A 23,846-nucleotide genomic window follows, 5' to 3' on the forward strand; every position below is an offset into this window, starting at 1 on the left:
TCATGAATAATAAGAAAAAGAAACGTGAAAAAATAATAAGTCAAAATTGTCCAAAAAATGGCATAAAAAGAAAAAGTAATGCTCTAAATTGATTACTTATCCAAGCACTATGACAAAATAAGAGCTGTAATGACTGATTTCAATGTGACATCACGGCCTTCAGGTCATAAAAGTGGTAGATTTTTTTCAATTTCATTTTGATATAATCTTGTTTAATATTTCAAATAAGCCAGATAAAGTCTTCTTGACTCATTAGTTATTTATGACTCTTGATTTCCCGACTTGTCCGGAAGTTCCAGTTACCTTAAAAATGTGTTGCATTTTCCCCCTTAATAATAATAATAATAATAATAATAATAATAATAATAATAATGAAAGTTCAGAAAACTACTGAAAGTCTTAAATACAGTCAAACGGAGCAGCTTCCGCATCGAGGATTCAGTCTCAACGGACCGTTCTGATCTAAAGTTACTTTATTTTCACAAATCACAAAGAAATGTTCACCGGTTCCTGTTGGAGTTCTGACGTAGGCCCATTTTAGGTTCCCCACAATAACCCGGATTAGATTAAAGGAGTAACGATGACATTTTCAGGTCCATGTCGTGATTAATTTTATTTCTAAAAAAAAAAAAAAAAATTTAAAAATCACATTTGATATTTTGCCACGTGCGTGCAGGTACTTTTTTTTTGTAAAGGAAATTGCAGGCTATTTCGAGTCCAACCCTATTACGCATGCGTCACCGCTCAACAGAGGACCTCCTCGCCGCGACTCCTTGTCCGTTATCGAAAACATTATTAGCGGTTATTATTTTTAGCTCTTGCGTGTGTCCGCTGTACCGGTGCCCGGCGGATGCGTCCAGATGGTTCCGCTAAGGCGCATTACGGACTCCTGGAGGTTGTGAGAAGCGAGGCAGCGCCCGTCTGCCCCTCATTAGAGCCCGTCAGAGTCGAGAGGCATCCACCACCAACAACTGGACACTCGGAACCCTCGAACACGGCCTTTCTGTCTCCGAACCACATTCATTTCGTTTTAACCAACGAAAAAGACCGTAGAGACGTGACCTGCTTGTGTCAAACTGCGAATGACAAGGCGTTTTATTACCTGGCACCTGCAGGAGTCTCCAGGCTCGTTTACGACAATTTAGACAATTTACCGTAGTGTAGCTACTTTGCTGCTTTATACCTTACCTGCAGCCAAATGACAGCGTTTCTATTTATGCTGCCAACGTCAATGTTCCGAGTGACCTGTATTTAATATCTTATTTGGATTATCTGGTTGTCTGCAAGCGTTTTGTAGTTCCGCTTTAGATCTGAAGAACTCTAAAATCCTAAAACTGCAGCAGGGGAGCAAAGCTTGGATGAGCTCCATGTGAAAGTAGAAGAGCAAACAAAAGAAGTTTTTAAAAATATCAAAGCTGGAATTGTAAGAAAAGACTCAGGTAGTTCATTGTTGAGATTCTGAGGGGGGAAAAAATATCTAATTTTGAATCAGAACTTTTTTTTTTTCTTTTACAGATAATGGCTAAATTATTTTTTCCTCCAAATTCTGATTTTAGTCAGAATTCTGTTTTTAAAGTCAGACTGCTGAGAATGAAGACATTAATTGAAATTTCAAAGACTGAATTAAAAAAAACAACTCAGATCCGTCAGCTACCGTAGACTATTTTCAAAATTTTCAGAACCAAAATAATTACGTTCCCCCCCCCCCCCCCCCCCCCCCTCCGTCTGTCAACGTGTGAAGCGTCACATCGAGGCCTTTGGTGTGAGTCACTGAGGGTGAGCTGACGAGCTTAATCACGTCACAATCTCGCTTGCAGTGAGACAAATGGGAAGAAGCTTTTCCTTGTCAACGTTTTATGTTCTTGTAGCAGAGTGGAACGTACTTTTGATCCCGAACAATTCAAAACAAAATAATCTCATCTCCTTTTGCCGTGTTGCTCTGTCTCTGCTTCAGTTCCATGCATCTCATCTTCAGAGTGTGTGTGTGTGTGTGTGTGTGTGTGTGTGTGTGTGTGTGTGTGTGACTTGCTGCTAACACTCACTGTGCTCCATGACGCCTCAAACAGGGTCAGGCAGAGGACAGCGACCCCACTTCCCGGTCCCCTTCGAAATCTTCAACCCCCATTGCAACATCAGAGCAGCTCAAGCTTCCCAGAATGCACCACTTCAACCGTCTGACCCCGGGGTCGGCATCTGTCAATCACAGCCTCAGCTGGCTCTGCAGCTTCTGGACACAGACCGGAGGATGTGAGGGAGGCCTCTGAGAGAAGCCCTGGCTCTGCATATGGGATCATCTCTGTGCATTCATGGCGGGTAATTAAATTAGCCATCCTTCTCCTATTCTAATGCAAACCTCAGGTTGAATCGCCACCCTGTACGTGAGAGGAAAAGCCCCAGGCGCTGATAGCCAGACAAAGACCGGCAGCTCTGCTGAAGTACAGAGTTGCACTGTGTTGGTGTTCATCTGGCAGGTTGATCCCTCACTTCTCCGTCTACATGCTGTTGGGACATATTGTCACTGGAAAAGGTCAGATATGTCCACAGCCATGACATCATCTCATATGTAGTTCTGATTTTTATGAAGAGGCCCCGTGAAACGCGTTGAGTAGGAGAGGATGTAAGGTGTGCGCGAGTGTGACAAAGCCAGCCTGCGAGGCTGTAGTAGAGGGAGGGGTGGACACGGCTCTCTAGCCTGAGGGGCGCAGGGTGCACTGTGCAGTGAGAGTGCAGGGTCACCTTTATCTGTGCTGTCTGTGCCCAGATCTGGGAGGCGGTAGAGGGAGACCTGGGACTCCCAACAGGCTGAACTGATTTCCTGTGCGGGGTCATGCCCAGGACAGCCCTGAGAGGACACGGGTTTGGGACCGAGGGGAGCTGCTCACGGTAGGGACGCGGCGTTCTCTATGGTTCCCCCTGCACTTCGGTGACGATGAAACGCACACACCTCTGGTCATAATTTCATATAATGCGCTTGTTTCATAGAGTACACGTGCTTTGTTTTATTTGATGTGGCTGAGATTCAAATGTCTACTCACTGCCTGAGCAGATTCTCCCCCCCTCAAGTGTAATTAAACAAGCCGCAGCACACACAGGACACAGAGGACTACACAGACTCATAGGAGACTCTGATTCATCAGCAAATACCCATAATCCTCTACATCTTATGCTTGATGCAATATTCCTATAAACACTGTTACCTGCGGCAGCTCCGAGATCAGACACTCTTCCTCTTGCCCACATTTCTGGAACGGATTTACTCAGCTGGCTTTGTGAATTCAAGAGTGTTCTGCTGCCCGGGGCTACAGAGGACATGCTTGTCACGAGATTTGAGAAACATATCCGTACCCTCCTACCCCCCCCCCCCCCCCCAAATGTGTACTCTGCTCTAATAGAATTACGGGGTTTTTTAATGGTGGTCAGCCAGAGAGTTTGATAAATGCTGGCCAGTATACCTGGTGTGGGCGTGTAAAAGGTGGCACTGTGGTCATGATTAACACGGCAGGTCAGCCGCCTTTTTTTTTTTTTTTAGCTCCTACTGACCCAAACATGTTAATCTAAGTCACAAAAATATCATTAGGCCCTGTTGCTGAGGTCACTAATCATTTTGAACTTGGAGGAGCTCTTCCCCTCCTCACGCACCAGAGTTTTTGCAGTTGTAGTGCAGATGGACTTTAAATTTCATCACCCAGATGAGCAAGTGTGATCCTTCTGCGCAGTTTTTATTGCTGATTTGATCCATGTCTTGAAAATAAGAGTTGATATTTTCAATGTGAGTCAGGCTGTGTAAGTAATTCCAGCAAAGCATTTCAGCTCTCTTGCATCCGTCATTCATGTGCCATGTTAGCTGCGTACTTCTTGGTGCGCTGCAGCTTTTTGCCTGCACTTGGATCTATAACGCAGAGGACACTTTAGCAATTCAGAGCTCAAAATGGAGTCAAATGGGGCTTATGAGGCCTCTCAGCCCAAATGGACCTCATGTTTACACACTTGTCCATCAGCTGAGCAGCGTGCGGCCTCAGGTATCCGGAGAGATGGTGAGATGTCCCCAAAACCAACCGCAACATATTTGAACCTGGTAAGTGCACTGTGTTTAGACCCAGTTTGTCCAGATCAGAGATAATATGTCAGTATCAATACTATTCTGCTGAGCTCAGCTCATGCTGGGGATTTTCAGTGCAGTTTTAGAGCTAATTTGATTAAAACATCTAAACAGTGTATTTTTCTGCTTTTACTTGGGATTTTGTTTTTGTGTCAGAGACTCAAAACACACGTCAGGGAAGTTGCAATAAAATACCACATAGATTTCATAGTACATTAATCAAAACAAATTCAATGTGATCAGAAAAAAATGTTATGATCCATCTTTAATAAAAAAAGTTTTTTACTTTACGTGAATTCTGTTGGATCTGTAATTGGTGCATCAGTTCAGAAGTGAACACACATGGAAAATGTGAGCACAAGGTGACGGTGTAGAGGGAAAACAGACACATTTTAGTGATGAATATTTGTGTTGGGCTGTTATGACAACAGATGCGCTTGCATATCAGAATATTTAACATGAAGGTATATTCAGAAATTTGCAAATAATTTTCCGTAAAATGTGTTCAGTTGGAGCTGCAGTGAAATTGTAAAATTAACATCTGTTGTGTTGTGGATTATAAATTAAGCCCACAATTCTTCATTAGGGCTCTACACCCCCATCTTGCTCTCTCTCTCTCTCTCTCTTTCTCTGTATGTATGTATGTATGTATAATATATATATATATATATATATATATATATATATATATATATATATATACATATAATGTGTGTATATTTATTTATTTACATATACACACACACACACCCCAAAATCAATCTATCTATCTGTCTATAGATAGATTGATTGATTTGATTTTGGTGTGTGCGTGCAATATTGCAATAACGGCACGGCAGCCAGTGTAATGTGTGTGTGTGTGTGTGTGTGTGTGTGTGTGTGTGTGTTTCGCTATCGTGTTCAATAACGTCAGATGTCCGCGTCGGGATTTATCACGATTTTTTTATGTGTGTCTGACCTCACCGGTCTTGTCAGCTCTTATCCGCGCGCCCCCCGGAACTAAAGCCGTTTCGTTTCAGAAAATAATAAAAATAATTCTAATTAAAGATAAACTGTCATGTAATTGTAGCCCAAAGGTTGGTACATTTTTATGATTTCTTATGTGAGAAGAATTGTAAAGAAGTAACTCCAAAACGGGGGGGGAGGACATTTTTAAGCATCGAAATCTCATGCAGAAACAATTTGACGAGGTTGTTTTTATTGACAGTCGCTCAGGTAAAAGGAAGCTCACAGGCCTGCGCGTTATCCTCGACTGAAGAAAGAAGATAATAGAGTTTCTAATAACATCAACAACAATTACAACAATACGTATTGTGAGCCACAATAATAAAAACCACAGCCCAAAGTGAGACAAAGTGTCTTCCCGTTTAAGTTTGTAGAATATTTGTATTGAGTCTTTTGTCCGTGTTAAGAGGTGTGTGTATGCGTGTGTGTGTGTGTGTGTGTGTGTGAGAGAGAGAGAGAGAGAGAGAGAGAGTGTGTGTGTGTGTGTGTATGTATGATGTGTCCTCTGTCCCGTCTGATTTGGTGATAAGACCCATAACAATATCTGAAATAGGAATAAAATGGTTAATTGGAGGGACAGAAACCACACGTGATTGAATTTTTGGCGGATTATATATGACTGCTGGATGCCGTCACACACACACACACACACACACACACACACACACACACACACACACACACACACACACACACACAAGGGTTTCACGGGTCTTTGTTTCTGATCTGTTAAATCCCACCCACTTGACATGAACACAGAAAAGAAAAAAATCCTTCACCCGGGCGTCCTCACTCCCAGCGCCCAGTCGCTGGTGTCGATGCTGCCTGCTGGACCCGTAAGATGGACACGGACACTTGTTTGTCTTTTTCTTCGCAGAGCAGCAGGAGGACGCCAGAAACGTCTCCGGGATTGGAGCACGGCGGCAACGGCTCTTTCCTCCCGTGCGATGAGCTGCAGAAACCCTCACACCTCCTCCCTCCTCGTCCCCACCGCCTCAGCCTGCGCGGAGAGCTCTACGCCGCCGCCGCCGCCGCCTCGGGGAGGTTTGGTGAAGGCGCAGCGGACTATACGCACGGCGCAGCCCCGACGAACCCGCCCGCCTCGCCGTCCAAACACAGCAAGTTTCTGGACGCTATAAACCAGGACCAAAAGGGGACAGGGATGAGCGGGAAGCCGGCGTTTTATGACAGCAACTCAGATGGTGAGTTTGAGAAAATAAAAGAAATGAACAGTTGCAGTGAGGACTTTTGCGTTCACAGGTTTGGTCTTAACTGAAAAAAGGCACATTTGTACGTCACTGACTTTTTCAAGATCTGCTACTCCTGCAGAGAAATGGATTAAAATTCATGCCCCCAAAAAACCCTCTCAAATCACCGCTGTAGCATATTTTCTTTTACAATTAAGCGATAAATAGACATGTTCTTTTAAATACCAGTATTAGGACCAATATTCGTCTCCTTGCACTGATTAAGAAGTTGTAAAAACATAATTGGTTGATGAATAAAAAACAACAACAAAAAGATTTTCCTTTTGCATTGCCTTCAATTTTGCAATCAATTGAATGACACACATCCAGTCAGCCGCATTTGCATGTCCTTGAGCATCGCAATTATGATAAAAATGTCAGCAAGTTTTCTTTGGCTTGACAGCCCCTGATGTAAAGTCAGAGAGGTCAAAGGTCGGGCGGTGCAACTTGGGTGTGTCATTAGTCCTCTAGTCAAGCTGTTTGACTTTTAGCCGGACGCTCAGCTGGATGTATCTGCGTTTTATGTCCAGGATGTCTCCCTCATTTGTTTGCTCTGTTTTGTAAAGCAGAACTGAACCTTCAGTGCTGAGTGAGCAGGCGTGAGCTCGACTGCCCTGCAAATGTCCATCTTGGGAAGAAAAGTAATAAGTGGTGTGTTGAAGCGAGGCCTGAGGAAACGATGTGGTCCTTCCCTTTTATTTATTGGTGTTGATGATTCTGCAAAGCAACAAAGGATATGAGCTCTGATAAGGTCTTTGTGATATCTGTGTCCAGAATAATACACAACCGCGTGATTCATGTTGCTGCCAAAGACAGCAAGTGGATTATTTTTTCACGTTTAGTTATGATAATGGTATCAGCTGTCCTGTTTGAAATCGGCTTTTATTATTTTTCTTTGACATTCTTTTTAAATAAGAAGAGACTTTCTGGTTTCCTCTTTCCCCAAATTGTGTCTCTGTCTCACACACACACACACACACACGCATGCTCGTTCAGTGTTAGTTTTTTCTAATTTACAGCAAGTAAGCAGAGTTTTTGCATGACCGTGTGTGCAGGATTTCTACTGTGTGTGTGTGTGTGTGTCTCCTGCGATGCTACATTTCATTCGTGTTTCTGAGTGTGTGTCATTCATCTTCAAAGGGAAAGTTGTCTTCCTGTTTTGTCTGCAGCGAGAGGAAAGTTAAGTGACGGGGGGGCAAACCTCAAAGACCCCCTCACTTTTAATATTTTTTAACAATGTTGTGATTCACATTCGTTTCTTAGATTTTTACAGATTAAAAAGCTTTAAGGTTAATTCTTGTAAAGTTGGATAAGAGCATATTTGTAGAGTTTCCGTTAAAGGTGATGCACATCACGAATTGATCATAACTTTACTAAAAAAAAAAAAAAAGGTTCCTGTTGAGTTACTGGAAATTACAACTTTTCTTATCATATCTGTTACATCTGGAGTTACTTTGTGTGTTCTCATTTGGAGTTTTTATTTCTGTCTTGTTTTTAAAGCATTAATCCTCAATTATACATCTCAAAAAAGGTCTTGATTATTTTTGTTTTTGTTTTATCAGAATACACCGCACAGTTTCTCCATGAGACACAACCTGGATAAAAGTTGTTGTTTTTTTTTCTATTTAAAACCGTTGGTGAACTCTCTAAGATTAAAATCCTATTTTTCAGACATTGAACAATTAATTGTATTTAGCAAGTGGTTTGAAATAAAAAAAAAACCAATTACATCTGTATAACACTCATTTCAGTCTGTTCAGAACTGCCCCGTGTAGACGTACTCGCAGCTTATATTTGTACCTCGTTTTTAATTAATCCTCTTATTTGCTTTTTCCTGTGTTTCCCATCGAGCTCCAGTTACGCTGGAGTGGAGGCAGGGCGGATGTGGCTGTTGGACAGGGTAGAAGCTAAAATGTCCTGTGGCCCCGGTTTGTAATCCTCATGCAGAATATTTTCAGCATGAAGTGCAATGTGGGGTTGGATTTAATGGACACGAGGAAATTAAAGTCACAGTGAAAAGTGCTCTCTGTTGGGCCCTAGGTTGAATTAAGGGACTAGAAAAGTAGTGTTTCAGCCCCCCGTGAGTGGCTGCAGATAAATGAGGAGGGACTTTGTTTTGGAGCTCAGAGTAATGAACATGGACAACAACACCCAAACACTGTGTGGGAATACAGACCTCCTCCACGGTCCGTTAGGAGGGAAACTTTCAGATTTCTCTTTGCTGCTGAACGTGACGGGCAGACGGTGGATTATAAATTCAAATCCTCATTTTCTTCAGCTGATATAAATCTGTCACATATGTCGGTGTTTTATCCTGGTTTTTATCGGCGTTAGTGTTTCTCCCAAAATGAAATTACACACGCGTGTGTTGAAATTGAGCCGTCGCATTTCTTTTCCCAAATCTTGTTTTCCTCCTGTTGGCTGAAGCCAACTCACACCGAACTCGCTTTCCCAGAGACCCGATCGGATTGAAAACGCCGCTCGGCTGAACTCGGGGTTTTTGTTTCTCCTGCGTCTCAAAGCTCAACCCCATTTCGAAGTTTGGGACTCAAACTGAGAATTAAAAAAAAAAAATCAAGCTGGAGATGGATGTTTTTTTCAGGGATGCCACACGTGCCAAGTGTTTGTCGTGATAGCGCCCCTCCTTCAGTCAGATGTGTGATGTATTATGGTTTTAGAATCTGACCACTAAGTGCGGGTACCATTGTGAAAGTGTTCTGGTTAAAAGGGACTCTAATGAAACAGTCTTACCGGCAGTGAGGGGGGAGTGGTCGCCTGCACTTCTGCCTCGCTGCATTTCCAGCTCCATCTTCCTCTCTCATAAAGTTTCATGTCATGTTTGCTGAGTGAACCCCAGACACTTGAATATCCACATCGATTCCAAATACTTTCCCCCTCCGGATCATAGCTGCACCCTTTTAAAGCCTGTTGATCCGTCTTTGGTGTTTCTGATGTTAGTGCCAAATTTCTCTGAATTGACCAAATTTTTTATCCCCAAAAAATGACCAAAAAAACAACCCCAAAACTCCTTTAGATAAGTATATGATTATTATATAAAAACAAAATGTATTTTGCCAGGAAGGCCAAGCTCTCACAGGCACCTAAGATGAGTTCTCAACAAAACTACATAAAAAGTTTGCAAAAAACTATTTGATCAGGACTGTTAAAATAGGAATAAAAAAGTTGATGATGAGAAAAAAGTTAAATCGCACAAAAAAAAAAAGACATCCCAGGAATAAACTGAAGAGGAACGTTGAAGACAGCCAATGATTGAACGCCATTGAACTTGAATCATAATTGAATGTTCTCCTATATTTTGAAACAACGTGTGACTCTCGTTTGCCCGTCTCGCCTCAGGCAGAGAGAAAGGGGCTCCAAAGACCATGGTCTACCCCGGCATCGCCACAGACTGCTGCGGCAAGCTGAAAGAGACGAGCGGAGGAGTACAAGGAGACTCCATCGCCGACTCCATCGACCTTTCAGGCAAGAACAAGAAGCGCCGCAATCGCACCACTTTTAGTACCTTTCAGCTGGAGGAGCTTGAGAAAGTCTTCCAGAAAACACACTACCCAGACGTGTATGCCCGGGAGCAGCTGGCCCTGAGGACCGAGCTCACCGAGGCTCGGGTTCAGGTGCGTGTCAGATCCACTGTTTTACAGTTTTTTATTTTCAGAGCTACATGTTGACGGCAGTTTATGGCCTCGACAACCTGTTCTCACGTTAAAACGCTCCAATGTATGTTGTACATTTGTATTTGATAGGTTTGGTTCCAGAATCGTAGAGCCAAGTGGAGGAAACGGGAACGATATGGGAAGATCCAGGAGGTCCGCAACCACTTTGCTGCTACATATGATATTTCCCTTCTCCCTCGCCATGATACATACCAGGTAGGCCCCTGCAGATGTTGACTGGCCTACACACTGTTGTGTTGGACACACAGTACATCATAGACACGATTGCTTTTTCTCCCACTAAAACGGAATAACCTCAATCTAACACAGAAGTTGTGAGGTATGTGCTTCTTGTTGAACCTTTTGTTGAAGTTGTAGTACATCAGTTTTGACTAAACCGTCAATCACAAACTTCTCAGATTGAAATGATTACATTTTATACGGTTGTATGCTTCATCGTGCCGTAAAACGGGGGCCCTCAGTCGGAGGGACGTGCGCTCTCTCAGACTGTTCCATGTAAATAATCTAACAACAATCTACAAACGAAGCCAGCGGTCGTTGCCGTCAGATTGGATGATTCACTGTTGTCAGTCTCCCTGCAGGGAAAGAAAGTGATCATTAAGCTTTGGTGACTGTTCTGTGTTGTCAGTGCCGTAAATGCAGATTAAAGACAAACAGAGATGAAACATTTTTGGGGAAAAGTGAGTGCCTCCAGTCCAAGTTTGGACTAAGTCCTGCTGTCACAGACCGAGCATAAGAAGTACTCAGGGTGGCTCTCGCGTAGTTAAAGAAGGAATAAGTGGAGCACTGTAAATTGGTCAGAAAATATAAACACAGTTGTGCAAGTTGTGTGTTTGTCCTTTTAGGTTGCATGTCTGGGGGTTATTGTAAGCAGACAAATGCACCAGCGCTCAGAACCGAGCATCGTTCAGCCCTTTGGGTGCATCAACTGGTCTTAAAACAAGCAGGATGTAGTCTCACACGACAGCAGCGGCATCAGGGCGACGATGGAAAAGAGCGATCAGCGTGCGTGATAACAAACTCGCCAATTAAAGGTTCCATTGGAATCTCTCAAATACGTTCTCCCTCCGCCAGCTTGTGTAAATATTTGTTAATTCGGTTCTTCAAAACAAAATTTTAAAATTATGAACTGACATGTTCAGCATAAATTCTGTAGAAACGGAAACTGAGACTGTACAGGCTGCTGGTGTGTCTTGAGCATCCAGGGCGCTGTCCTCTTTAAGAGAAGATCCCAGAGGTCTGTGGCATCCCGCCTGTCCTCAAACCAGACTCACAAACAAGGAAAGTCTGCCAACTGTACCTCCGTTTTTCCATGCAGTTTATCTGTGCATCCATTTGGATGAGCAGACTTCTCTGGTTTTTTAGTTGTTCTTTTAGCGTCCTGTCCATCACCTTCCTTATTTTTTTTAGGGGGGGGGGGAGGGGGGGATGTTTGCATTTGTTGTTGTTTTTTTTAAACTGGACTCTTCAGTTCAATTCCAGTCACATGTGTGACCAGGGAGAGACGAAAGCTGATTTGAGCTCTGCTGTCCTTTTTCTCTCATCTATTCCTTAAAGTATATGTTGAGTGCTCTGATTGGTTCTTTCTGATCGATGATTGTGTACTTCACTTTGTCTTTTTGCTCCGTTTGTACTTAATGCTTACCAAAAGCATTTGACTTTATATTTAGAGTGTTAAAGGCACATGCTGCACCTTCGATGTGCCATGCTGATGTTTCATCTGATATGTTAACTGACAATCTGTCATTTCTATTGAGCAGAATTATGTTTGACGTGCGCTATAGTTGTTAATCCCACTCTCATTATGCCATTGTTCCAGTTTGTAGTGTTTTGTGAGCTCAAACGTGTCTCCTGTGTGTGTAGATGCAGGGTAACCTGTGGCCAGGAGCGGCTTCAGGAGGAGGGGGTGCTTCAGGTGCGGGTTGTGTGCTTGGAGCTGACTCCATCCCCTCTTCCTGCATGAGTCCGTACCCTCACCCTCATAGCAACCTGCAGGGCTTCATGGGCATGCCCACATCCCCCAGCCACCACCATCACCACCACCACCATCACCCGCCCCACCATCCAGGCATTAATGGCCTTTACTCACTCCACAGCTTCCCAGGAGGCCTTGGGTCCCCATCCATCGAGGGGCCTGAGACCGAATACAAGCCAACGGGCCTGGTGGCGCTGCGAATGAAAGCCAAAGACCCAGGCAGCATTCTCTCCTGGCCGACATGACCACAACACTGCCAGCCCTCCAATATGCACTGACTGAGCCAAAGTATATTAAATTCCTGACCCATACACAAACCCAGATGTACACATGCACCTCAGCATATGACTCGAATATTTCCTCTTAACATTTATATAAACCAACTTGACTTTTCAAAATGCAAGATATCTTGGAAAACGAAACTCACGAACACCAAGGGCAACTTCAGCCCTTTGCACGAAAACCCAGTATAATCATGGGAACTTAGGTGTTTCCAGTTGTAGGTTGATATCACATTGCTGAGACCAAAGGAGAATTTATTTAAGCATGTAATTATTGTATTAATCATTCTTTTAATGTCTGTTGTGCTCTATATTGTGACCAGTAATAAAGGCCTCCATCTATGTCATCAGTCTTGTCCAGAAGAAAAAAATATTTTGGAGAAGAAAATGTTAGTCAAAGCGACAAAAACAGCCCCCTTTTAATCAAGCGAGCCAAGCTGTCTAAGCGGGAACGAGGCTATAAGTTTCTGAGGCTGCCGCTGCCGTTAATACAAAGGTTTGTGCTGTGTGGGAAGCTTTTGTGTTTGTAAGTGAACAGAGACTCCGGTGTCTCACTTATGAATACAAAAAAAAAAAAAGTTCAGTGGGTCTACTGGGCTTCCCTTCAAGAGACCTGCAGGTGGCACCTCATGTATCAGGAGCGAGTGGCAGGTTCATTAAGGAAAAGCTAACTGAGCGACCGCACTTCAACATCGATGACAAAGAGCCTCCCACAGATGGATTGAGGCAGAGATTTTTCATTCACATCTGGCATCAGCGGTAAACTTGGCTGGCTGAGTAATGAGTTACAGTTTAATAGAAGGAATCAGGCTAACCAGGACTCAGACTGTTTCTTTAGTAATATTATTCTGAATTCAAGTCGTGTGTTTCTATTCATAAATACTCGTGTTCACATGGTTTCTTCAACAAAAAAAAACACCCAAAAAACAGAAATGCTCTTTTCTTGGTTAGTGAGTCACATGTATTCTGAAAATACCTTATTTATAATTGTCATGGACTCTCCTTCTTGTGCTTTAACCAAAACAATTTACTTTATTGTCAAGGAAACACTGCATTGCATGGCGCCATCCCATCTGGTGTAAATTACTAAATAACAACATCGTCATGTCAGATGTGCAAACATTTAAATCTGGATGGACTGAAAATGCACCTTGAATTGAGGAGCGGGGGGGGGGGGGGGGTGTTCCACTGACGGGCAAAGCCCTCCCAAGTTCAATTTACTCCCCAGGAGTGCTGAGCTTACAGGGAATATATTGGCTCTCTTTTCCCTTTGCTTGCTTCGCCGTGACAGCCATGCCGGGGCACATTAGCTGCCATTCCCCCGGTCTGTGCCGGGGTTTTGTGTGAGCCGCGAACATGTGGTTCCAATAGAAGAATGCAAAAACCCATCAGAAACACTTTCCACACCCACAGCTTCAAATTCCGGCCAGGCCCTAGGAGACGGCAGCTCTTACTGCAGTTCCACAGGCCTCCTGATTAAATCCCAGATTAAGTGGGGAAGATAAGAAGACCTGTCAGTAGGGATAAGGGATTGAGGCGATTGAGGAGATGGCCATCTTAACAAAAGCTGAAGAAAGAGCAGATGGTGGATCTGTGCTTAATTGTAATATTTATTTTTAGAATGGACAGGTTAATTGGATCTGTTCCAATAGATAGACAAAAGGTTAATCTCAGTTGCTCGGTGAATTTCGTATGCAACAGTAAAGTGAAAGTCGCTGTGCAGTATTATTACACCTAAACTAGGAGCAGGTATTAATGTTATGATACAGGGCCGTGCACTTTAATCTGTCTAGATTTATGGGTCTACAAGGACCCAACATGATTTATCAGACGTAAATTAAAAATGTCGAGTCAAGAATGCACAGAGCAGGAAGAAGTTATTAACTACACATCAGTCTGTGTGTCAGGGTCACTGGGTGAAGACTGTCACAGGAGTCTGGGAATGACTCTACCCCTGCCTCATTAATGGACCAAAAAATATGATTTAATGCTCATTAAAATCTGCAAAGCCGCCTGCTGGCCACAGTTCTGAGCTTTGATCTCAGCCAGATTTATTTTGGCCTTCAAGTGTTGCTATTGTGACCTGACGGATCGTCGTATTTGAAGTAGCTGAACAGAAGCTGCCTCACTAACCCACTGTGTCAAACACTTAAATACAGTCTCTTAAGAAGTGTAAGGCTGCTTCTGAGTTAGTCTTGTGCGCAGAAAAAAAAAAAAAGCTTTATAAGGGCAAATGTTTATAATTTACAATTTTTTTCCAGACTGACAACCAGCAACAAATCATCTAAATGTACCATGATACAAACTAAAACTAACCAATAAAGGTCAGCAAGGTATAGTGTGAAAAATGCAGTCGGGTCTTTCCTCTTGCAACTTCAGAATGATACTCTTATACTATTCAAAGGGGATGCAAGTACCCCTTAAAAGGAGTTAACCTAAATAGTGGCGGTAAACCAAATAAACTACCGTGTGCTGACCAATTAATGTTTGCAATCATTACAAAAGTCACACATTCATAGCTTAAACTTAACTTCAGGACTCTTAAAAAGAAACACAACGACGTGCTGTGTCCACATAACCTCGCACAAGAGCCCCGATCCTTCTCATGTTCATTTAAAAAGTATTTTTAATGGTTTATGCTCGAGTTTTACCTCCTGGATTATTGCTCAAATACTGCCACCTTGTGGAATTATCAGTGTTTTTCAGATTACTTTGCCAAACGCCCGACAGCCCTTAGCATTTTGATTCCCATCCTGTACATTTATAGATTGATTTTTTTCTGTTTAGAAGAAGTTAATTTGGGTATACGCGGATATTTAAAGGTATTTAGGTGTATGCAGGTATTTATAGGTCCACGTGGCAGCGTTAAAACAAGGCTGCGAATAAATGTATTTGGATGAAACTGTATTTTTAGCTCATGATATTTAATCACACTCATGACAGGCCACAGTTTATTCCAGTAATTTTTTCCTCCTGTATTTCACTAACATTCGAAAACGAAAAAAATAAAAAATAAAAAAAAATAAAATAAAAAGAGGCTCTGATTTACGCGACTCGGGGTTTGATTGACATGCGCTTTAAAGTTTTCCACCCACTTTTTTAACCAATCACGCCGGGAGGGCGGGACCCAACGTTAATCTTTACAAAATGGCGGATGTTGTTGTTTTGCCGCAGGGTCAGTGAATAAAACCGTTTCTCATTTCAAGTATTTTCTGCAATAATTTGCAGAAACACAGCCGTAAAACCCCAGGCGCCCCCAGGGTCGGCTCTTTGTGGACTGAAATGAAAGGTAAAGAGCGGTCGCCGATTAAAAAACGCTCCCGGGCCCTGGACGACATTCGAGACAGGGGAGGATGCCACCCGACCAGCAAGAAAATGGGGGCTCTTTCCGTTTCGAGTGGGAGTAATAATGGAAATAACTCGACTAAAAGCGACGGCGGCTCGACGAGGAGAAGTCTACTCGGTGAGAAAAGAGACCGAGACTTCGACGGCCACAGTCGGACCGGGAATAATCACAGTTGTCAGTCCGCGGTTGCTAGCTCGGTGGGTAAGAACCACAACCTGAGCCTGACGCTGGATTTAGCCTCGCCGAGGACCACGTCACGCGGGGAGCAGCGGGTCCAGCCGCCCAGCACCGAGAGTGAGTACAAAACCCTCAAAATAAGCGACCTCGGCACCCAGCTGAGCGACGAAGATATAGAGGATGGACTGTTTCACGAGTTTAAGAAATTTGGAGACGTAAGCGTCAAGATAAGCCGTAGCAACGACGAGCGGATAGCGTTTGTCAATTTCAGGAAGCCCGAGGACGCCAGGGCTGCCAAGCATGCCCGGGGCCGGCTGGTGCTCTACGACCGGCCCCTGAAGATCGAGGCCATATACATCAACAGGAGGAGAAGCCGCTCCCCTGTCGAGAGAGACTTGTACGGTGCAGCCCAGAGCCATAGACATTTGCAGAGACCTCTGTCGCCTTCCGGGCTTGGATACAGAGACTATAGACTACAGCAGTTGGCTCTGGGACGACTACCCCCTCCCCCACCACCCCCCTTGCCCAGAGAACTGGAGCGGGACAGGGAGTTTGCCCTGTTTGAAGCCAGGGCCCGTCCAGCTTTTATTGCAGAGCGAGCTGCTTTTCGTGAGGAGGATTTTATATCTCCAGAAGATGACCAAAGAGCCAACAGGACGTTGTTTTTAGGCAACCTGGACATCACAGTTACAGAGGCGGACCTGAGGAGAGCGTTTGACAGGTTTGGTGTCATAACAGAAGTAGACATTAAGAGACCCACACGGGGACAAACCAGCACATATGGATTTCTGAAATTTGAGAACCTTGACATGGCTCACCGTGCTAAGCTTAGCATGTCTGGAAAAATTGTGGGCCGCAACCCCATAAAGATAGGATACGGGAAAGCTACTCCCACCACACGTTTGTGGGTTGGTGGACTTGGGCCCTGGGTCCCCCTAGCCGCCCTAGCAAGAGAGTTTGATCGCTTTGGCACTATAAGGACCATTGATTACAGAAAAGGAGACACTTGGGCCTACATTCAGTATGAAAGTTTGGATGCTGCACAAGCAGCATGCACCCACATGCGGGGCTTCCCACTGGGGGGCCCAGAGCGACGACTTAGAGTGGACTTTGCTGACACGGAACACCGTTACCCGCAGCAGTTCCTGCAGCCTCTGCCCATACCACCTTTTGACATGGTGGCAGAATCATTTGTCCACCGTGCCACCCCTGAACCCCTGAGGGTCAGGGAACGGACTCCCCCAGCACTACACTTCAGGGAGAGAGAGCTTTTTCCTGGAGCTGAATGGCCCAACCCTGCAATTCGGGAGCGGGTACGTGCCTCACCCTTCGAACCTTTAGAGCACTTGGAGAGAGAGCGGCGGGCACGTGAATCCTGGTCTTTGGAACGGGAGCTACAAGGACGAGAACCTGCACGTAAGCGGCGTGTACTGGAGGACGGACGCCACTTAGACCACTCCCCTGACAGCAATGAGAGGACAGTAAGGCGAAGGCGTGCCTCCCCTGAAGGCAGTCCTGGAGGTAGTAGCAGGGATGGAGGACGCTTCAGTGACTCAGAACGCCCTCTGCGGGGCGAGAGACCCTCGCCATTACGAGAACGTCACAGCAGCCTGGAACGAGGCGGGACTGAACGGAGACTGAAAAGTCAGAGCCTCTCAGATAAGGGAGCTGCTGGCAACCTTTCGACAGTTGGAGAACGTAAACGTAAAGCAGGCGATGGTAGCAAAGTGCTGGTCAAGAGAGAACGATCCGAGAGCAGTTCCAAAGGTGGCCAGCAGTCCAAGCTAGACGGCACCAAACTCGGTCTGGCCTGGCAAGGTATGTTACTGCTGAAGAACAGCAACTTTCCAGCCAACATGCACCTGCTGGAAGGCGACCACAATGTAGCCAGTGACCTGCTAGTTGATGGTGCAACAGGCAGGCAGGTGAGCGAGCTGAAGATCACCCAGCGCCTCCGTCTGGACCAGCCCAAGCTTGACGAGGTGTCCCGGCGCATCAAGGTGGCGGGCCCTGGTGGCTACGCCATCCTCCTGGCAGTTCCCGGAACCACGGAGGATACATCTTCTGACCCTGCTGTCTCTACTCAGCGGCCGCTTCGCAACCTGGTGTCCTACCTCAACCAAAAACAAGCGGCTGGAGTCATCAGCCTGCCTGTGGGAGGAAGCAGGGATAAAGACAACACAGGGGTTCTTCATGCTTTCCCTCCCTGTGATTTCTCCCAGCAGTTCCTGGATTCCTCTGCCAAAGCTCTGGCTAAAAGTGAAGAGGACTACTTGGTCATGATTGTGGTCCGTGGAGCATCTTAAAAAAAAAAAAAAAAAAAAAAAAATCAGAACACACTAAGTTGAAGTTGTGTCAAAAAAAAAAAAGAAAAAAATAAGAATCTGCTGTATGTCAGTAACCAGTGCATGCTGTGTGTTTTGCATAATGGGGTACACTAGTATGGTTCTTGAGTGTTTGTATGTTGCCATGTAATCCACTAAAATGACAAACAGTGCCCTCCCACAAAACCTAAAAGGGTGTGTGTTTTTGACATCTTTTTTTAAAGGGTGTTTTAATTTCTCTCAAAATCATAAAACTGCATAGATTCACTCCGTTTACTGCTGAAGAGCAAAGTAAGAGCATTCGATGACTACATTTCAGTTTCATTTACGACGAGAGTAATTTGGCCAAAGCCTTTCTTTAATTCATCTACAGGTTTAAAATGGTGGAAGTCTTTGCCAAGGACAGAACTGGAGATTTGAGAAATGCAGGGCATGGACGCAGTAACACCTCCTGTGTGCCAAACCCCTCAATAACAGCAGCGTATTTGATCCTTGTCTCTCAGCCAAGCTGAAAATGAAAAACTGTGCAAAGGTCATCTTCATTTCTGGGATTATAATGATAGTTGCTGGCATAGCTCAGGTGTTGTTACTGTGTCCACCACCCACACAGGTGTATACACGAGGTAATCAGAGGGCGCCCTTTTCAAAGCTACAAATTACATTGACATATTTTTTCTGCTATTATGACTATTTGATGAAAGAATTCAAAGGTGAACATGGATTGAAGGTTCTTGCTAAATATGTAGTAAATAATTTGGTACTGCCACCACTCATCTAGTCACTATGCGGGTAACTTTTTCGAAGGCCAAAGGTTTCTAAAAACACTACACCGCCTTCACTTTTTGCACCATCTTGTTTTTGTCAGGCAAATGCTGTTGAGAGCAAGATGGCTTGAAAAGGACTGACGGAGAGGAGGAGGGGTGCACGGCAGGTTTAGGCTATGATGAACTTAAATTGAAACTGGACCTCATTGGTTGACGGTAGAAAACATTCTCACGGTCACTGTTCAGAAAGTCTCCACATTGCAGCTCATGCATTTCATTTGAGTTCTGAATTAAGTAAAAAAAAAACAACCAACATTTAAAGAGCGTGGTTTGGATTTCAGTGAGTCTTCTATCAAGGTATTCCTCAGGACACCAAATTGAGTAGACGCATGGCCTCATTCATGAAAAGTTATTCTGCACTGCAGGACTTTTTTAGCCCCCAGTTTTGTGTCATAGAAAGCAAAGCTTGCTCTCGATGTCCGGTGTGTGTTCTTTGGAACATCAAAATGGTTTCAAGCCTGGCCAGTTGCAAAAAGTACAAAATAGATGTAAGCAGATAGAAACAGCCAGCAGGATTTACTTCCTTCCTGTGAGACTAAATGGAGAGCCTAATTGTCCTTGTGTGCCTGAGAACAAGGTTGTGTAAGAACACTACATGAATGAGGTCCAAGTGTGTGTCCACTGGTCAAACTTACCTTGTCACCTCTAAGATGTGAGATTTCTTTGCCCTGGGAAACTACCCATAACACCGTATTCATAGCAGAGCGAATACTAACCCGTTTTCCATATTTTTACTTCATATTTAATTTTGTGCATCCCTGCCGTAGAAATGGTTGTGTAATGTGATCTCTGGAAAAAAAAAAAAAAACTACAGTAGCAATGGATAAAAAGCTTAGACTTTTGTGTTGATATTTGACAGTCTCTTCGATTTATTGCTCTAAAACAGTAGGTCCTCAGACATTAATAATGTTCAGTATCAGTTCAACAAAAACCAGCTATTTGTTCAGTAAGTAGGTCTGCGTAATTTTACAGCTTTAGAACATTTGATTTTACATTTTAGAAGTCAAAATTTGACAATATTTTACTTCTGCCTGCCAACATGTCCCCAAGGCCTACTTACTGAAATTTTGTTGATGCCATTGTATGTTTGTCATGCAATAGTAACCCACTCCGAATTGTTATTTGCTAATTTTGTTTTAATATGTATTGCAAACAAATTGAAATGGTCGTAAACGTCACACCCACTGCAACGTTGGACTCCTGAGGAGACGAGTGCAGAGCTCCATACCTCTGCAGCGAAGGCAACCTAGTGTGTGTGAGTCCTCACTGATGAGGCAGCTTTTAAGTTGTGTAGCCCATCTGCACCTGTGATGACTTCTGTTTAAAATGGAAAATTGAGCAATGTACACTTTGATGTCATGGGAAAGGAAAATCCGTAGAGCCCATGAGAAGCTGTTCGCATACCTGCAAGTGCATTTGGGCACTAATGTGACCGATTATCAATAAATTGTTCATTTGAAGGGAAACCTGTTTCTTCGATGGAAGTGAATTGAAGAAACAAGCTGCCATACCTTATTGTGTTTCGAAGGAGTTGTCACTTGAAATTTGGTTTCTGCACACGAAAAAGGGAGACAATTGTGTGTGTTAGCACCAGTGAGGAGCGCCCCTGTCATGTGAGGATCGCTGTTTCCGTAAAGGCCTGTTCTGAGGTCCTGAGTCGCCCATTTTAAATCACTTTCCCACGATCTCTTGACATATCCTCAACTGTTCCTCTCGGCACGTGATCACCTGAGGAGCACCGAGGAGCTCCTGCTGCTTACAGTCCAGTTTGCATTGTGAAACTGGCAGATGCCGATGCAGTTCAGGAGGCAAGGGCCGGAGTGAACGACAACAAGACGTGCCAGTATCCTGTTGTCCTCTTTGGTCATTACTCGAAAGGTGCCTTGTTCCTGGTTCTGAGTAGGAGCTGAAGGAACGCCATCAGCGACAGTCACACGCTCCGTTCAGGAGATTGTGGGTGACGCCTGTGTGAAATTTCCATAGAATCTTCAGTTCAAGCTGTCTCGCTGCAGAGGCCGAGCTGAACCGCTGGGCTGGTTTGTCTTTATCTTACTTTGCCCAGATCAGATTTGATTTGACTTAATGTTTTGCTCAGGGAAGAGGATCCTCCCACACCTCAGCTAGGAATATTGTTTGCCCCCGGTCCTTGTGTGTTCTCTGAAACCTCTGCGCGGAGGCGAGGGAAGAAGTGTTTGCTTTGCTGAAGCTTCTGTCGTCGTCTGCTGCAGCCTGGAAGTGAAACAAGTGGGCCCATACCATCTTTTTTTTTTTTTTTTTTTTTTTTTTTTTTTTTTTTGCCAAAGCTGGAAGGAATCCACTCTGAGGACCCCTCCCCTTCCTCCACGTTCTTCTAGGAGACCTGTTTATTTTGCCACACCCTTTTATAAGTTTAAAGCAGGAGATTTTTTTTTTTCCCATTTCCTATTCCATCCATCCTAGTCATAGTAGTGTGAAAGATGCGGTGCTGTGCTGAGGAGGACCCCTTCGGTAGAGCAACATTGCCATCTTGAGGACCATGGAGCACCTGCTTGCCTGCTCACAGTCGACTCCCTGACGCATCACACTCGTGCACAGCGAGCAGAGCTGCTGTCATCACGGTATGACGGCCCTATAGAAGCAGCACGGGGGTGAGTAAGGTGAACGAGTGCTGCCTGGCAGGTCTGTATCGCTAGCTCAGGCAGCAGTGGTAAGTATCATGTTACACCACCATGTGTTTTACAACAACAAATTCACACCCTCACAGAGGTTATTCCCACTCACGATCATTTGCAGAAATCCCAGATCCCCAGGTAGAAACACTTCACGATCCTCCCTTCATCAGCTGCAACGAAAAATGGATCGACTCCAGCAGTGCACATATTCATCACTTGACTCTTTACATTTTTAATTTGCTTATGACTCATGTTTGAATAAGTACAGAGTTAAAATACATTGCATAGTTGATGATATGTCAAAGGCTGGTGTGGTTAAATAGAAAAGACTTTAAAATGAATGGTGAGTTTTGTTTTTTTATACCTTCAGCAGCTGTTTTGTATGAACTGGACAAGTAATAACATCCTGCACATTTGGCTGCTACCTCACAAGACATGTAAATACGATCAGTCAGGGAGACACAGGGCAGGCAGCCCAAAAACACTTGTAATCAACTGAGTGGCTGGTAAAATTGAAACATGCACTTAAATTTGTCAAGTGGAAAAGTACATTTTACATCATCCCGTGAGGTCAATCATGTCCGCTAATGAGAAACAGATGTCAACGCAATGTTAAGAACACAGTTAATCGTGTCAGCCGAGCAAGAACAGCTCCAGGTCTTTGTATTCTGTCCTAAAAGATCAAATTATTCACGTTGAAGATCATCAGTGAGTTCTACTTTGGTCATAGATGACGGCGTTTATCTTACAGGAAGAAACTCACATTAGACCACTTGCTGTTAAAGCCTCAGGCGCTATCAGTATTATCGTTAACTGATACTGGGAAATGTGATGTAAAGGCACCACAGCAACAAAATAACTCAAGCTTGTGTTTTCCATTAGGAGACTTTCATCAAGTTCCAGTGAAGGTAAAAGAACCTGAATGTGGGTTTGAATAAGGCCTCGCTGTAAAAACTGTAGAGCCGTCATTCCAAATGTCAATCAACGTGTAGCTCTGGAAGATAAATGCTAGTAGCGTTCTGGTAGCCAGTGCCTCACTGACATCAGTTGCCGCTTCACGTTTATGGACAACATCAATGCAGAGGGACAGCCGGCGCAATATTCTTTTGACTCATCAATATGTCGAGAGGGACCAATTTATCCAACTGGAGCAGCCATATGATGCCCCATCAGATCTGACACGCACAGTTTTAAAGAAGAGCAAAAAGCAATCGAGCAACAAAGTATCTTCTCCTCACTGACTGGCAGGCTCTCAAAATCTGGACAGTGACTAAAATAAGGAATCAAGTTAAACGCAGTCACTGCACTTGTCCGTTTTCCAGCCGGCCGCGCACTCATAACCAATGGTGTTTCCGCACCTCCGAGGAAAAATGTCACGACCAGAACCCGAGTCAACATTTGACGTTACATTTAAGCAAATGTAACGATACAACATGAACATGGATTCAACTCAACAAATGTTAACCAAAAAAGATTTATTTTGTCCCAGCAAATATTAACTGAACAGCATGTACTCTCATATGAAGGTATATTTTGGAGCAAATAGTCATTAAAAAAAGGTATTTTTACATTTGTTATATACTTATTTTGCCTAAACTTTTCAGGCCTGTTGTTTACAATTTTTAGATTCCTCACTTGGATTATGTCATTGATTTGCAGTGCTGTTGATAGTAGTTTCAGTCGTTTAGCTTCAATATTGAAACAAGTTCATTTACCTCTTGATGAGAAATAATCTCGGTACATGCACTTTGTCAGTTTGCGTACGCACACTGGTCTCGCGTCACCTTTCAGTTTATTGTGTTCACACTGATTGTTGTGCTGACGTCTGAGTCGCTTCTAAGGTGATTTTCTGTCATGACCAAGTTTTCTGATGTTTGAATTAAAAGCACTTCCAATTCCGATTTAAAACACGTTGGTGTTTTTCCTTTCAGACTTCCACTGGAGGGAGTCCACCGCATCCGTTTCACTCCAGGTGAGGAGAGACGCTGTCAGGTGTGTCACCAACTGTGAGTAACCCACTCTCTGCAGCTCACACTCTCAGGTCAGAAACCTTTCATTGTTTAAGGTTACCAGCATTTGTCAGACATTTATAACACTGTTTTCTCATACTACCATGTCTAAATGATGTCAATAAATTACGTTAAAGATGGGACAAATTGTGTTTTGTTTTTTCTCGCGAGGGACAGATGTTGGCCCGACGCATTTATTGCTCTGAGGTTTCTGAA

General features: G+C 44.0%; 2 protein-coding genes across 5 annotated transcripts; both read left to right on the forward strand.

Moving 5' to 3' along the window:
• Positions 1-1,701: 1,701 nt before the first annotated feature.
• alx3 (ALX homeobox 3) lies at positions 1,702-12,637 on the forward strand. Of its 4 annotated transcripts, XM_086212780.1 has the most exons (8): positions 1,702-1,776; positions 2,067-2,313; positions 2,762-2,883; positions 3,999-4,075; positions 5,982-6,306; positions 9,709-9,983; positions 10,113-10,238; positions 11,907-12,637. In XM_086212780.1, exons 4-8 carry the CDS (start codon positions 4,040-4,042, stop codon positions 12,261-12,263), a joined length of 1,119 nt encoding a protein of 372 aa, XP_086068906.1. In that variant the 5' UTR covers positions 1,702-1,776; positions 2,067-2,313; positions 2,762-2,883; positions 3,999-4,039; the 3' UTR covers positions 12,264-12,637. The 4 variants fall into 4 exon arrangements, with proteins under 4 accessions (XP_086068906.1, XP_086068905.1, XP_086068908.1 ...); XM_086212779.1 differs by lacking the exons at positions 1,702-1,776; positions 2,067-2,313; positions 2,762-2,883 and having other exon boundaries at positions 3,831-4,075; XM_086212782.1 differs by lacking the exons at positions 1,702-1,776; positions 2,067-2,313; positions 2,762-2,883 and having other exon boundaries at positions 3,831-4,075; positions 12,140-12,637.
• A 2,787-nt stretch (positions 12,638-15,424) lies between these two features.
• On the forward strand, positions 15,425-23,780 carry rbm15 (RNA binding motif protein 15). The gene has a single exon (XM_086214641.1). It carries the CDS (start codon positions 15,582-15,584, stop codon positions 18,126-18,128), a length of 2,547 nt encoding a protein of 848 aa, XP_086070767.1. The 5' UTR covers positions 15,425-15,581; the 3' UTR covers positions 18,129-23,780.
• The last annotated feature ends 66 nt before the right edge of the window (positions 23,781-23,846 follow it).

This window comes from Aulostomus chinensis, chromosome 9 (genome assembly GCF_037954235.1).
Source record: "Aulostomus chinensis isolate RoL2024-O1b breed Wild chromosome 9, RoL_Achi_v1.0, whole genome shotgun sequence".
Lineage (NCBI taxonomy): Eukaryota > Metazoa > Chordata > Actinopteri > Syngnathiformes > Aulostomidae > Aulostomus > Aulostomus chinensis.

What these genes read in the sequence shown, in the direction of transcription:
- alx3 (XM_086212779.1), top strand. Translation starts at nt 3,929, where the DNA reads ATGGAGTCAAATGGGGCTTATGAGGCCTCTCAGCCCAAATGGACCTCA. An exon ending in CCGCAACATATTTGAACCTG is followed by an intron (nt 4,076 to 5,981) that starts GTAAGTGCACTG and finishes TTTTCTTCGCAG; the next exon opens with AGCAGCAGGAGGACGCCAGA. An exon ending in TCACCGAGGCTCGGGTTCAG is followed by an intron (nt 9,984 to 10,112) that starts GTGCGTGTCAGA and finishes TGTATTTGATAG; the next exon opens with GTTTGGTTCCAGAATCGTAG.
- rbm15 (XM_086214641.1), top strand. Translation starts at nt 15,582, where the DNA reads ATGAAAGGTAAAGAGCGGTCGCCGATTAAAAAACGCTCCCGGGCCCTG.